At 47.5% G+C, this 14,472-nt stretch overlaps 1 protein-coding gene across 2 annotated transcripts in view; it reads left to right on the top strand.

The window, feature by feature from the left end:
* Positions 1 to 696: 696 nt before the first annotated feature.
* The window catches only part of OTUD3 (OTU deubiquitinase 3), a 33,722-nt gene continuing 19,946 nt past the window's right edge, over positions 697 to 14,472 (top strand). For both annotated transcript variants that reach the window (XR_003507524.1, XM_027521814.1), the window contains exons 1-3: positions 697 to 1,029; positions 9,128 to 9,276; positions 14,305 to 14,417. Coding sequence is in view for 1 of the 2 variants with exons in the window: in XM_027521814.1 (XP_027377615.1) it covers positions 809 to 1,029; positions 9,128 to 9,276; positions 14,305 to 14,417 (483 nt within the window). In the remaining variant the exon portion in view is untranslated. The remainder of the gene's footprint in view (positions 1,030 to 9,127; positions 9,277 to 14,304; positions 14,418 to 14,472) is intronic.

The following is a 14,472-nucleotide window of genomic DNA, read 5'->3' as shown; positions in this document are numbered from 1 at the left end:
CTTCTCCTCCCTCCTTCGAACTTTCCCAGCATCAGGGTCTTTTCCAGTGAGTCAGTTTTTCCTATCAGGTGGCCAAAGTATTGGAGTTTCAGCTTCAACTTCAGTCCTTCCAACGAACACCCAGGACTGATCTCCTTTAGGATGGATCGGTTGGATCTCCTTGCCGTCCAAGGGACTCTCAAGTCTTCTCCAACAGCTCAGAAGCATCAATGCTTCGGTGATCAGCTTTAAGACAGTAAGGAATCTGCCTGCAATGTGGGAGACCCAGGTTCCCTCTCTGGGTTGGGAAGATCCCCCTCTAAAAGGGAATGGCAACCCACTCCAGTACTCTTGCCTGGAGAATCCCATGGACGGAGACTACAGTCCATGAAGTCGCAGAGAGTCGGACACGACTGAACAACTTTATTATTTAATTGTTCCTCATCGGCTTTGGAACCTTTCCCTGTTCTCTCCGGTCCCAGCGGCGCCGCAGTTAGGAGGTCTGCTCACCGCTAGGGGGAGGAGCGGCGCAAACAGACACGGGGAGAGCCCCTCTAGCTCTCGCCGACGAGCTCTCTATGGCGCTTGTCAGCCCGGCCAGGGCGAGTGGGGGGGGGGAGGGGGTCCCGCCACGTGACCGAGGTGCCTCTCCCTCCCCCCACTCCCCCGCCCCCGCCCTCGCCCTCAGGCCGGCGCAGGCGCGGTGGTCGCGTCGCCGTCGCCGGGCTCCGTAGCCCGCGCCGCTTCTCCTCCTTCGGCCCCTGAGGCGGCCGCCCCGGCGGTGCTGCGGCTCTTCCTCCTGCGGCTGCGGGCCGCGGGGGCCGAGGCCATGTCCCGGAAGCAGGCCGCCAAGGGCCGGCCGGGCAGCGGCAGCCGCAGAGCCGAGGCCGAGCGCAAGCGGGACGAGCGGGCGGCGCGCCGGGCCCTGGCCAAGGAGCGGCGGAACCGGCCGGAGTCCGGCGGCGGCGGGGCCTGCGAGGAGGAGTTCGTCAGCTTCGCCAACCAGCTGCAGGCCCTGGGGCTGAAGCTGCGGGAGGTGCCGGGGGACGGGTGAGGCGGGCCCGGGGGGCGGCGCCGCGGTTCGCGCCGGGGCTTGACCGTCGCGTGCGTCGGCGGAGCGCGGGACGCCCGCGAGCCGAGCCCGCCTGGCGCCTCGTCCTGGCGAGCTGTGGGTCCTGACAGAAGGTCTCCCTTAGATCGGTGGCCGGGAAGCACCCCTTCCCCCAGCAAAAATAAGGTGACTCTTAGGCCGAGACCTGAGGGAATGAGACGGAGCCAGTCAGAGAGCAGGGCCGTACGAAGAGCTGTCCTGTCACAATGACGGTCAGACAGACGCAGGGAGGCGTAAGCCCCACTTGACAGGACGCTCGGACTCCTTTGAGCCCTTACTGTTGGGTACTGCCCTCCTGCCACACTCGGGAAATTGGGCCTGCGAGGCCCTGTCGTTTGCTAAGTTGAAGGCAGCTTCTCTTGATTCTTCCTTGCATGGACTTCAGTTTCTCCTCTGTAACCAGTGGCGCTTACCCAGGGTTGCTTGGGGGGTTTAGACAGGAATCTAAGTCCAGCTTTGTAGGTCCAGCTTTTTGAAAGGACACGGGGTAAACAGATGGGATAGTAGGAGGGAGAGAATGGATGATGGGAAGGAAAAATGACCCGCAGGAAGAGGGATATGGATCCAGGAGTGTGGAGGAAAGAAGAAAAAGGGAAGGGAGAGGGGAGGAGATCAGTTAGCATCCCCATTGTGGGGGTAGGTAAACGGGAGTCTGGTTGCAGGAGTGTGGCACTGTGGAAGAGGCAGTATTAATAACAGCCTGGCTATTGTTTCTTCTTTCATCTGGGGGCTCAGCTAGGCAAAGAGGCAAGAAAGATGAAGCTGAAGACCGTATAGAATTGCCTTAGCCTTAATCGTGGAAGAGGAGCAGGAAAACGTTTTTTGGATTACATTATGTTGCACCTTATTAATCAAGACTGTTTATGACCTGGCCTTAATTTACCTTTCCCAGTTTTCCTACACGGAGAAGGCGATGGCACCCCACTCCAGTACTCTTGCCTGGAAAATCCCATGGATGGAGGAGCCTGGTGGGCTGCAGTCCATGGGGTCGCGAAGAGTCGGACACGACTGAGCGACTTCACTTTCGTTTCTCACTTTCATGCATTGGAGAAGGAAATGGCAACCCACTCCAGTGTTCTTGCCTGGAGAATCCCAGGGATGGGGGAGCCTGGAGGGCTGCCGTCTCTGGGGTCGCACAGAGTCGGACACGACTGAAGTGACTTAGCAGCAGCAGCAGCAGTTTTCTTACATATGTGCAGTGTTTTAGGCAGATTGGATTTAGAGCTTGATTGCAATTTATTCGCCACCACCTAACACACTGCCTGGTACATTAAAGGCATTCACTGCTTTTTTGTTGAATAAATGATGATAAGAATATCATAGAGGAAGGCTACCTAGGCCCTTAGCAGGGCCCCTCAAAGAGGTGTTTTCTTAGTGGAGTCGCTACAGTTCAAAGGTTGCTTTGCTGGGTCTTGCTTTTAGCCTAATAGCTTGATTTTTGTCAAATATAGTTTATTAAATATTCTGGGCACTAGCCACTCATAAGCACAAGACATTGGTATATAAACCGAAGTACTAGTTGAATTTGGTGGGTCTGAGCTGGTGTCTGACTCTTCCTTACAAATGATTGGATTGCTTGTGTCTGCTATACTGGGGATGGTATTCCCACTGTCAGTGTGTCCAGGAAACTGACATACTCAACAGAAGGTTGCTTATGAGCAGGAATTGCGGCACAGGGAGTTGTAAGATCTTGAGGGAGTTTTCATAATGCTGTGGGAAACTTGGGGAGTACTGCTTCTGCTCCCCTGCCCCTGAAGAGAGCGTATTTCTTTAGTTAATTCGGCAAGCGTTGGTTGAGGAACGTGCTGGGAATACATTGCCTAGTAAGAGAGAGACAGGACAGCAGGTCTCAAACATTCTGGTCTTAGGATCCCTTTGCCCTCTTTGGAATGAATGAGGACTCCAAAGAGCTTTGGCTTATGTGGATTACGGTTATCAGTGTTTACTATATGAGAAAGTAAAATAGAGTAAAAGCATGGTATGCAAACACATTATATTAGCTTTCAGAGTGATAGCATCAGATATTGTATATCAAGTAGCCTCTAGAAAACTCCAGTGTACACTTGTGAGAGAAGTAGAGTGAAAAGGATAACTGACATTGGTTGCGGAGTCAGAACTCTGAAAAGGCCTCAGAGACACCCTCCCTTCCCAAACTGGGCCGTACTCTAAGAATGAATGGTATAAATACTTAAAATACAAGTTGACATATTCTTTACAGTGACTGATTACAGCATACTATCGAGAAGAAAGCGGCCAGCACTCCCTGAAGTGGCCAGGGAGGCCGCGTCCATTCAGCACACGTTCATCGCAACCTGCCCTGCGCTAGATGTCTCTCAGAGAAGGCCATGCTCAGGCTGGGTCATGAAGGCCAATAGAAATACGCCAGGAGAGCGTTCTGGACTGAGGAGTAATATGTGTAAAGGCACAGGAGCGCTTTATTTTTGAGAGATCTGCAAAGTGTTGAGTATGACAAGGCCGGAGGCCAGCTTGACTGCAGTGCTCACGTCTCTCCCTTCTGACGAGCCTGTTCTTTGGACAGTGTTAGGTCAAATGATAATGGTAATTCCTCCTCTGTGGGCTCCGTGAAGCGAACCCCTTTCCGTTCACAAGTTCTTCCCATGGGTGCCATGCAGTGGGCTGTTTAGTCCTCTTTAGTATTACCCACTCCAGTACTCCTGGCTGGAAAATCCCATGGATGGAGGAGCCTGGTGCGCTGCAGTCCATGGGGTCGCTAAGAGTCAGACACGACTGAGTGACTTCACTTTCACTTTTCACTTTCATGCAATGGAGAAGGAAATGGCAGCCCACTCCAATGTTCTTGCCTGGAGAGTCCCAGGGACCGGGGAGCCTGGTGGCTGCCGTCTGTGGGGTCACACAGAGTCGGACACGACTGAAGCGACTTAGCAGCAGCAGCATTGTCAGTTTTGGATATGGTGAAGACAGGCTTTATCACCGTGCAGTGGGTGGTGCTTCCTGTGTTTGTTCGGGTTGGTAGATATCAATGGATTATTTTGTTTGTTGATATTTCTTGAGTACTCTTGGTGAAATATGAAGTTAGGTAATGAAAAAATAATCAACTCTGCACTCTTCTGACTTTCCATTCTGGTCTGATAAGAATATTGAATAGCCCGAGATAGCATCTCACTATATAAATGTATTCATTGTTGGCAGTGTGGCATTTGTAGCGTGCTAGAACCTTTGGGTGCTTGGGAATAAACCAGCTGGTGTTCTGTAATGTAGCCTGCATGTGGGCTGGACCAGTGTGCCATGGGTTAATCAGGGAGCTGCTTATGGGGTGTTGTGATGCTTCATGGGCCACCTTCATATTTATTGTGTTGTCTGCAGGGTGGCCCCACATAAATTGGATTCAGTTTCAAAACAGGAAATATTTTAACCTTGATGTGGTTCTTAAAAACATGATTGAATGTAGCATGAACAGAATCTAATTGGATTAGGCAGTACAATAGTAACATTTCTCTGAACTCGATCCGGTTGTGTCTTCCTAAATGTAGCCTCAAATTACAGGACTAACTAGTAGTGTTCTAATATTAAAGCATTAAAGATTCATTAATTTTAGCTACTTATTTCTGTCTCAGACAAGTTGTTTTATTTTTAAAGTTCTACCTTGTTTTTATAATTGTAGGATTTTAGTGACAGAAAGGTATCTACAATACCCATTAGTTCCTACATCACGTGTATAGCAGCCTCATCTTTTGAGTCTTGCTCAGTGGTTTTCCACCTTGGTGGCACAATAGAATCACTTGGGGAGCTCTGGAAAAAAATACAGTGAGTGGGCTCTGCCCCAGATCAGCCACACCAGAATCTCAGGCAGTGGGGCCTGGTTGTGAATAATTGGGGAAAAAAAAGTCCACATGTGATTCTCAAGTGCAGTTTTATTGAGAACTGCTGATTTAGAGTCTAGACCCTAGTGCTGCTCAAACTTCAGCATAAAACAGAATCACCTGGAGGGCTAATTAAATCCTCAGTGAGACTAGATTGCTGGATCCCAACCCCAGAGAGTTTGACTCAGCGGGCCTGGGGCGGAGGGCTCAGAATTTTCATTTTGAACAAGTTCTCAGGTGATGATCAAGTTGCTAGTCAGAGATCACACTTTTGAGAGTCAGTGATTGAGCCCATCGCTGCCTGATCGAAATCAGAACCACATGTATAATTTGAAAAATTTTCAGGAGCCATATTAAAAACGTAAAATGAAAAGATGAAATTAATTTTAGTATATGCGGCAAGCCACTGTGTCTAAAATGTCATTTCAGCATATAGTCAATGTAACAAATTTTAATGAGATACTTTACATTTTAAAAAAAGTGTTCGGAATCCAGTATTCAACACTGAATTTGGATTAACCACGTTTCAAGTGGTTAGTAATCACCTGTGGACAGTGGCAACCGTCTTGTATAGCACATAAGTGGACAGTTCCTGAGGCTTGACAATAGAAATGTACAGAGTCCTTAGTCTGTGCAGTCTGTCTGTATAAAACTAACACAGAGTCGCCTTTTGTTTGTCTTTGTCTCTGTAGCTTCCTTGTTTTGGTTTTAGTTTTATTGCACAAGGATAACATCCCTTTCACCATGACAGACAGTTGGAGGCAGCTTTCATGTCCCCTGGAGCCTTCTTCTGGCTGAAGGTCACCAGGTTTAAAGCCACATCACCTCACTTGAACATACCTTAAAATGTACTGATCATAATTATATCTAGTACTCTAGCAGTGGTCTGACCTCAAAAGTGAAAGTCACTCAATCGTGTCCAACTTTTTGCGACCCCATAGACTATACAGTCCATGAAATTCTTCAGGCCGGAATACTGAAGTGGGTAGCCATTCCCTTTTCCAAGGGATCTTCCCAACCCAGGGATTGAACCCAGGTCTCCCACATTGCAGGCGGATTCTTTACCAGCTGAGCCACCCTGGAAGCCCAAGAATACTGGAGTGGGTAGCCTATCCTTTCTCCAGTGGATCTTCCTGACCCAGGAAGTGGACGGGGGTTTCCTGCATTGGAGGTGGATTCTTTACCAGCTGAGCTACAAGGGAACAAAACCTGACCCGCCACCCATTTTTCTGCATATTGTACTATTACTGCACCCTGTGTGTGTTTTAAGTCGCTTCAGTCGTGTCCAACCCTTCGACCCTATAGACTGTAGCCTGCCAGGCTCCTCTGTCCTTGGGCTTCTCCAGGCAGGTATGCTGGAGTGGGCTGCCATTGCCTCCTCCAGGGGCTCCTCCCAGCTCAGGGATGGAACCCAGGGCCCCTCTGTCTCCTGCACTGGCAGGCAGGTTCTTCACCACTGGTGCTACTTGGGAAGCCCTACTGTACCCTAAGAGCCCGTTAGTTATGTTCATGTCTGTGTTGCAATATTGTCTCGCGCTAAATCGTTGAGCCCCCAAAGCCCTTGGATGCTACTTGTGTGATTGATGACTTGTGTCTGTGTATCTGTAGGGATGGTGACGTGGTTCTGAAGTGGGGAGGACAGCGGCTGGAAATGCTTTTGGCTGTCCCATTGGCAGGAGAGCAGTGGCAGTGGCGCTCGCGGCCTCTAGTCGGTCGAGGCTGGAGATGCTGCTGAACACCTTCCGGAGCGTGGGACAAGGGACTGTCAGAAGACCGGCAGTGTGAGGGTGGAGAGGCGCTGCTCTAGCGTAGTAGGTGAGGGCGTGGACCCGGAAGACGGCGGGGTCTCCTGAAGGCCCTCGGGCACTGGCCGCACTGTTCTCCTGAGGGTGGTGCGTGCTCTTCCTGGGCTCCCTAAGGGAACCCTGGTCATTTGTAGCGTGTGTTCACATTTCCTGTGTCATTGCCTTATAACTTAGGAAAGGAAGTGATCATCTGTCTTGATTTTTCATTTTGACTATTTTTAGTGAGCTCGAGGAAAGATTTTTTAAATATAGAAAAGTATATTTAACATTTTAGGTACTCCCAGCTACCCAGGGGTAACTTCACTAACATTTTGGTGCCTGGCATTGAGTCCTGGATGCACCACCTACTGATTTTGTGACCTTGGGCACTTTACCGTAGGGGGATAGTGATTGTGCCTGTCTCATAGTTAATTGTAAGGACTGAATGCTTTTAGTGCGTGGAAAGTGCTTGGAACAGCCCCTGGCACACTGTCAGATGCGTAAGTGGTGGTTTCCGTGCTTTTTCCCGCATACATCTGTGCGTGTCTCTGCATCTGTGTACGTGGTATGCAGATGAGCGTGTTGAGCTTATGCAGTGTACACAGTTTTATACCTGCTTTTTTGACTTGTGTGTGGAATATTCGCCCGTTACTGAAAGTTCTTAGAAGACATGTTACTTTCTGTAGAACACCATGAATTTTGAGATATCAAATGTAAAATAACTTCATATGTAATTTTTTGCCAAATCGCACCTCTTAAATGGAGTTCAGGAGTAAACTAGTGGTAGCAGTTGGTAACGGAGAAGGCAGTGGCCCCACCCCAGTGCTCTCGCCTGGAGAATCCCACGGGCGGGGGCGCCTGGTAGGCTGCAGTCCACGGGGTCGCTAGGAGTCGGACACGACTGAGCGGCTTCACTGTCACTTTTCACTTTCCTGCATTGGAGAGGAAATGGCAACCCACTCCAGTGTTCTTGCCTGGAGAATCCCAGGGACGGGGGAGCCTGGTGGGCTGCCGTCTATGGGGTCGCACAGAGTCGGACACGACTGAAGCGACTTAGCAGCAGCAGCGGCAGTTGGTAAAGGTTTAAGAAAAGTTTGAGAGGGAAGCTTAAAATGGAGAACATGTTGTCCACTGGCTTCCTTTTTTACCCCTGTGGTGGAAAAAAGACCACCATTGTTAGATTTGAGCAACAGACCCCTCATTCTAGTGTATAGGACTGTTACGTTCTAGTCCCTTCTAGAATGTTGCCCCAGATAGATGCACAGTTTCTTGGATTCTTTTGTTTATAGAATCTGTTGCCTTTTAAATCTCCCTTCTTACCTCCCCACCCCCCAAAAAAGTATAAATCCTTATACGTTTGATGAGATTCCTGCCTCTCCAACTTTCTGTTGAAAACTCACTTTTCTAAGTTGAAAATAAAAAAAACCTCCGTCACCAAACACTTAGGTCTAAAGCCGTTTGAAAAGTGATGAGTTTATTTTTGGGATTAGAATGTCATAGATTTTCATTTGGAAGAGTGAACAGTTTGATGTGAAAGTGGGCAACTGTTTGGCTTCAGAACGGCTCTTGCCTTAGTTTTGAGGATGCCAGATTGTGTTCCCGTCTCTGTGTATCTGGGCTCTGTGTTTGTGATGTAGTTTGGAATTTTAGAAGCCGTTAAGGGGTGTGAAAATAAACTCTTAAGATTTATTACCAGCATTTTAACTTTAGGAAGAAAACAAAAGGAAAACCAGGAGAATTTTCATCTGGCAGAAGTAGAAACATCACTGTGGCTCCTCGAGTAAGAGGAGAGGTGCCAGGGAGGGAGAGTGTCGCTGTGAGCTTGCCTGTGGGCGGCCCCAGTGCTCTCCCTCCCAAGCCTTTCTCCACTGTGTCCTCAGGACTCAGAACAGGGTGGGACGTGTGATTGCTTCTATTGGGAGCTTGACAGAGTGCTGTGTTTTTGATAGTTGTTGATTAGTTAGCTGTGCAGCCATAGTGGAAGGGCTTTCGAAAAAGAGGTAGTAGATACGATTTACCATTTTGGAAGGAGATCTGAGCGTCATAGATAGCCCTTAGATGTGGAGTGGCCATAGTGTCTGGACCCTGTCTTCAGGTGGTTAGTAAATCACCAACTCCACTTGAAGCAGTGGAGGCTCAGAGAAGTTCAGTATCTTTCCCGAGTCAGCCAGCTCGTAAGTGGGGAGTAGATTCTTGTTTGTTGCCTCTCAAAAAGGTAATGTGGTTGAATATCTTCCCTGGTGCTCTCCTGCCCCTGGTATCTGGGAAGAATCCTGGGCAGTCAGAGGGTTGAAGCTTTATCTCTTCTCTGTGTGAAAGATTACCTTGGATGGCCTGCCATGAAGCATCATTGTTTGAGATGAACTAAGCTCATTTTTAAAAGGTCTTGACCAGCATTTTTGTTTTGATAGCAATTGCCTCTTCAGAGCTCTTGGTGATCAGTTGGAAGGACACTCACGAAATCATGTCAAGCACCGACAGGAGACAGTGGACTACATGATAAAGCAGCGGGAAGATTTTGAACCCTTTGTAGAAGATGACATTCCTTTTGAGAAACATGGTAGGTTCACCGTGGGACACTGGATCCTCCAGGAGTAACGCATTGGGCAATTAAATCCGTTAGCATCCCCGACCCTCCCAGCTAGGGGTTTGATTACATAAATTATGGCATTTTTTATTCAAAAAATATTTGTTTGTCTGCTCTGTAACAGGCAGCATGTTAGGCAGTTAAGAATCAGTACGTTTAGATGTGGGTGCCATTGATAAAAATGATGATAATTAACTAGAAAAGTGACTTTATTTGGGGTGGAGGGGAAGGGAGAAGGGGGAAGCAGGTTATAAAACAGTGTGTTTAGATTGATCCTATTTTTAAAAAAAGTTTTATTTATTTTTGGCTGTGCCTTGTCTTCGTTGCTGCACACGGGCTTTCTCCGGTTTCAGTGCGGGGCTACTCTTCACTGCAGTGCGTGGCTTTCTCACTGCAGGGGCTTCTCTCGTTGCAGAGCGCAGGCTCTGGATGCACAGGCTTCAGTGGCTGCAGCATGCAGGCTCGTGGTTGCGGCTCGAGGGCTTTGGAGTTCAGGCTCAGTAATTGTGGTGCACGGACTTAGTTGCCCCACAGTATGTGGGATCTTCCCAGAGAGGGATTGAACCTCTGTCCCCTGCAGTGGCAGGTGGATTCCCATCTACTGCGCCACTCCGCATTCCAAGATTGACCCTATTTTTAAAAGGTGTGTTTATACAAAACACATTAGGGAAGGTCTGTAGTTGGTGTCTGACTCTCTGAAACCCCATGGACTGCAGCACGCCAGGCTTCCCTGCCTTTCACTACTTCCAGAGCTTACTCAAACTCATGTCCATTGAGTCGGTGATGCCCTCCAACCATCTCATCCTCTGTCGTCCCCTTCTCCCGCTTTCCATCTTTCCTAGCATCAGGGTCTTTTCCAGTGAGTTGGCTCTTTGTATCAGGTGGCCAAAGTTTTGGAGCTTCAGCATCAGTCCTTCCAATGAATATTCAGGGTTGATTTCCTTTAGGTTTGACTGGTTTGATTTTGTAGTTCAAGGGTCTCTCAAGAGTCTTCTCCAGCACCACAGTTTGAAAGCCTCAGTTCTTTGGTGCTCAGCCTTCTTTATGGTCCAACTCTCACATTCATACATGACTACTGGGAAAACCATAGCTTTGACTATAAGGACCTTTGTTGGCAAAGGGATGTCTTTGCTTTTTAATATGCTGTCTACATTTGTCATAGTTTTTCTTCTAGGAAGCAAGTGTCTTTGTATTTCATGGCTGCAGTTTCATGGCTTAATTTCATGGCTGCAGTCACCACCTGCAGTGATATTGAGCCCAGAAAAATAAAATCTGTCACTATTTCCTCTTTCCTACCCTTCTATTTGCCTCAGAATAATGGGACTGGTTGCCATGATCTTAGTTTTTTGAATGTTGAGTTTTAAGCCAGGTTTTTCAGTCTCCTCTTTCACCCTCATCAAGAGCTTCTTTAGTTCCTCTTTGCTTTCTGCCATTAGAGTGATATCATCTGCAAGTCTGGAAAGATGCTAACAGTTTATGGTTGTTAGTTATGTTTTATAACTCTTGGCTCCAGTTATTTATCAGAAACCACTCTCTGTCTTTCAAGAACTTCTATTGAGGGGAAACAATAGGACCTAATTTCTAGGGGGTTTTAGTAAAGAGTAAACTAGATTATGCAATTAAAATAAGTTCTTAGTAAGTGCCAGCCATCTGAGGATCCTGGGACTATTGAGTATTTAAATTATCTTCTGTAGATTTTCTGATTTTTAAGTGATTATGAATTACTTTTATAATCAGAAAAACCAGTAAGGTCATTTTAATTTCTCCCCCAAACCCAACGACAATCTGATTTCTCTGAGGCAAGTCAGGGATTTAAATTAGTACTTTAATAGGCTCAAATCTAGTAAGAAAATACTTACGAGTTTTAAGCTTTGATTCTGACAATTATTTACTGAGACTGCTGTGCTAGGTGCTAATATATTTATGTGTTACAAATAGCATTTTCATCGCAGGGCTCATAGTCTTATCTGTCTCAGGAAAGAGAATCATTCTGTGTTTTGGAGCGCTGACTCTGGGAACCAGTCAGGAGTGGGTGGGGGGAGACTGCGAAGGGGCTGAGGTGGAGGGCTCTGCACGTTGGTGAAGGGGTGAGCACGTTCCCCCAGCGCTCTTCCTGGGGATGATGAGTGGGTCCAGGCCAGCCCCCAGTGTGGCAGTGTAGTTGACAGGCCTCCCTGGAGGTGGCAGAGACAGAGATGATTTTGAAGTTGTGCTTGAGGAATGGCTAGGGTAGCTGTGCTTTAATAAATTAAAGGGCAGCAGGAGGCACACATTGGAGCAGGAAGCTTTTCTCATCCATCACTGGGAAAGCGCTCATTCATTAGGCACAAGCAGCAAGAGAGACACAGCAGCGAAACTCCACTGAGTAGTTTCTTCTAGTCCCTGAGCTCTCACGGTCCTCTTCCTGGATCAGTTTTTGTCTGGCAGGCACCAGTTAATTAGGTGGTCACCAGTTTATAGATTAAATATTGATATATGGAGCAAGTTTTGTTGCTTAATGATATATGAAATGAGTTGAGTCATTGACTCAATAAATATTTTATGTGAAGAGAATCTTTAGTTTGTGACTTGGAGTTCTGCTTTGGCCCTCTTCAGTGAAGACCATGCGGCAGGTTTAGGGGGTGGAGGACCTTAGATGCACAGGTGCTGTGTCTTGGTTTGAGTATCACAGGGTAGTGGCTCTGATTGCCATAGCAGACAGAAGTGAAACCTGGAATCTGCACGTTCTCCTTGTGTGTCAGTGGAAGTCTGGACTTGTTACGTTTCCTGCTCGTGTAGTTATGTGTTTTTAATGTCTACCTTGTTACACTGTGAGATTCTTGAGGGCAGGAACTGTGTCTGTTCCCCACTGTGGCAATGGCTGGCACATTCGACACTCATATTTGTTGATGGAATTGAATGACTCACTTAACTCTTCAGGACCTGGTTATCCTTGCCTCTGACTGTGTCTTTTCTCTGGTCTATGGCTTTGGAGAATCAGCATCATCTTTTCCCTAACTAAACAGATACCCACCAGAAACCTGCATGTTCCTAATGCCTTCTCATACTGCTCACTTGTGAAGTCTTGTCACTTTTCCTGTAGTGTGTTTCCCTCATTTCTGCCGCCTCGCAGAACCAGGCCTCTGACCATTTGCCGAGATTTCTCCAGTGCTGTGGATTGCTCTCACTGCCTCCTGACCCTTTCACTTTGCTTTCCGTGTGGAAGCCAGAGAGGTGATCAGACATATATTAAATAGGTCTTCCCCCGTCTAACACTTGTAGGCAGCTCCCCATTGACCTCTAGAACCTTCCAACTCTTTAGCCTTTATGATGTGTGATTTTCTTGTTCCCCTACCCTCTTGCCATTTCCCAGTATATTTTCTTGCTCCCCCGCCCTGCCATCTCAGCATTCTAAGTTCCTGCCAGTACTGTGCAGTCCGTAAACTCATTGTGTTCTCTTTCTTGCTTCTGCTTGGAACACCATTCATTCCTCTTCTGTTTCTCTTTTACCTGCCCTTTGGGAAACATTGTAGTTGTCTCAGCTGAGAAGCTTATCTGGTACACCTCCCCACCCCTCCCCCACTGTTCACACTGGCTTATGTTCCCCACGTGGAGTTAGCCAAGCTGCAAGGTTTGAAGACACAGTCTTAAGACTGACTTCTGACACCAGCTGCAAATTTGTGGTTTCTCAGAACTATTCTCAGGTTTGATAGTTTGCTAGAAGGACTCACAGAGCTCACTGAAGTCTGTTATACTCACAGTTGTATAGTGTATTACAAGGAAAAGATCCAGGTCAAATTAGCCAAAGGGTAGAATCGTTAGAGAAGACTCTTGAGAGTCCCTTGGACTGCAAGGAGATCCAACCAGTCCATCCTAAAGGAGATCAGTCCTGGGTGTTCTTTGAAAGGACTGATACTGAAGCTGAAACTCCAATACTTTGGCCACCTGATGCGAAGAGCTGACTGATTTGAAAAGACCCTAATGCTGGGAAAGATTGAAGGCAGGAGGAGAAGGGGACGACAGAGGATGAGATGGTTGGATGGCATCACCGACTCAATGGACATGGGTTTGGGTGGACTCTGGGAGTTGGTGATGGACAGGGAGGCCTGGCGTGCTATGGTTCATGGGGTTGCAAAGAGTCGGACATGACTGAGTGACTGAACTGAGAATCTTGGAAGGTTATACAAGGGTAAAATATCGGAAGGTTACACAGTACACAGTACTGTCAACCAGGGAACCTCACCCAAACATCAGTGTCCGGAATTTTTATTAGGCTGTCATCATGTAGATGTTATTGATTGATTGCCTAAGTGGTTGAAGTCATTCTCTAGTCCCTGAGGTCTTTCTAGTGTGACTTGACCAGAGAGGTCCTCCGAAAGTCACCTCATGCATAAACTTAGCATAAACAGTTAAATGTGGCTGAGGGGCCCACTGTGGATAATAGAGACACCCCTGTCACTTGGGAAATGCCAAGGTTTTAGAGGTTCTCTCCCAGGAGCCAGGGGCAAAGGTCAGACTTCTCTGTGTAAGGCCAGATGGTTTACTTCGTGTTTCTTTCCTGAAGCTCCTGCATATCACAGTGTCTGTTTTCTTGTTTGTCCCCCACTGGTTGTAAACTCCTTGAGGGCAAATTGTGACAGGCTGTATAACGCAGTGGCCAAGAGCCAAGATCTTGGAGTCAGGATGCCTGGGGTAGAACTCAGCTCTGCTGTGTACTGACTTGTGACCGTGGACACAGTTACAAACTGCCCTCTGCTTCAGTTTCCTCATGTGTAAGACGGTGTGCATGGTGGTACCTCTTTCACTTCTCTCAGAGGGCCGTTTTGAGGGTTCAAAGTGATTCATGAGATAGAGAACGAACTGTGAACGTGCAGACTGCCAGACTCTGACAAAGCCACTGGACTTTGCTAGGCATATACCCCGATTTCTCAGTTTTGGGACTAGACGAATACCAAAGCGTGTTTGCATTTGGGTTTTTCCATTATAAAGACTTTGTTTTTCTTTCCTGTTTCCTTCATACAGTGGCCAGTTTGGCAAAGCCTGGAACATTTGCTGGCAATGATGCAATTGTAGCCTTTGCAAGAAATCATCAGTTGAATGTGGTGATTCATCAACTTAATGCCCCTTTGTGGCAGGTAGGTCATCTATTGAGGAATTTATGTTAAGCTTTTATTTAAAAATTATCGTTGG

Source organism: Bos indicus x Bos taurus, chromosome 2 (genome assembly GCF_003369695.1).
Source record: "Bos indicus x Bos taurus breed Angus x Brahman F1 hybrid chromosome 2, Bos_hybrid_MaternalHap_v2.0, whole genome shotgun sequence".
NCBI classification, from domain to species: domain Eukaryota; kingdom Metazoa; phylum Chordata; class Mammalia; order Artiodactyla; family Bovidae; genus Bos; species Bos indicus x Bos taurus.
Note: the sequence above shows the minus strand (reverse complement) of the source record. Positions and strands in the feature narration are given on the sequence as shown.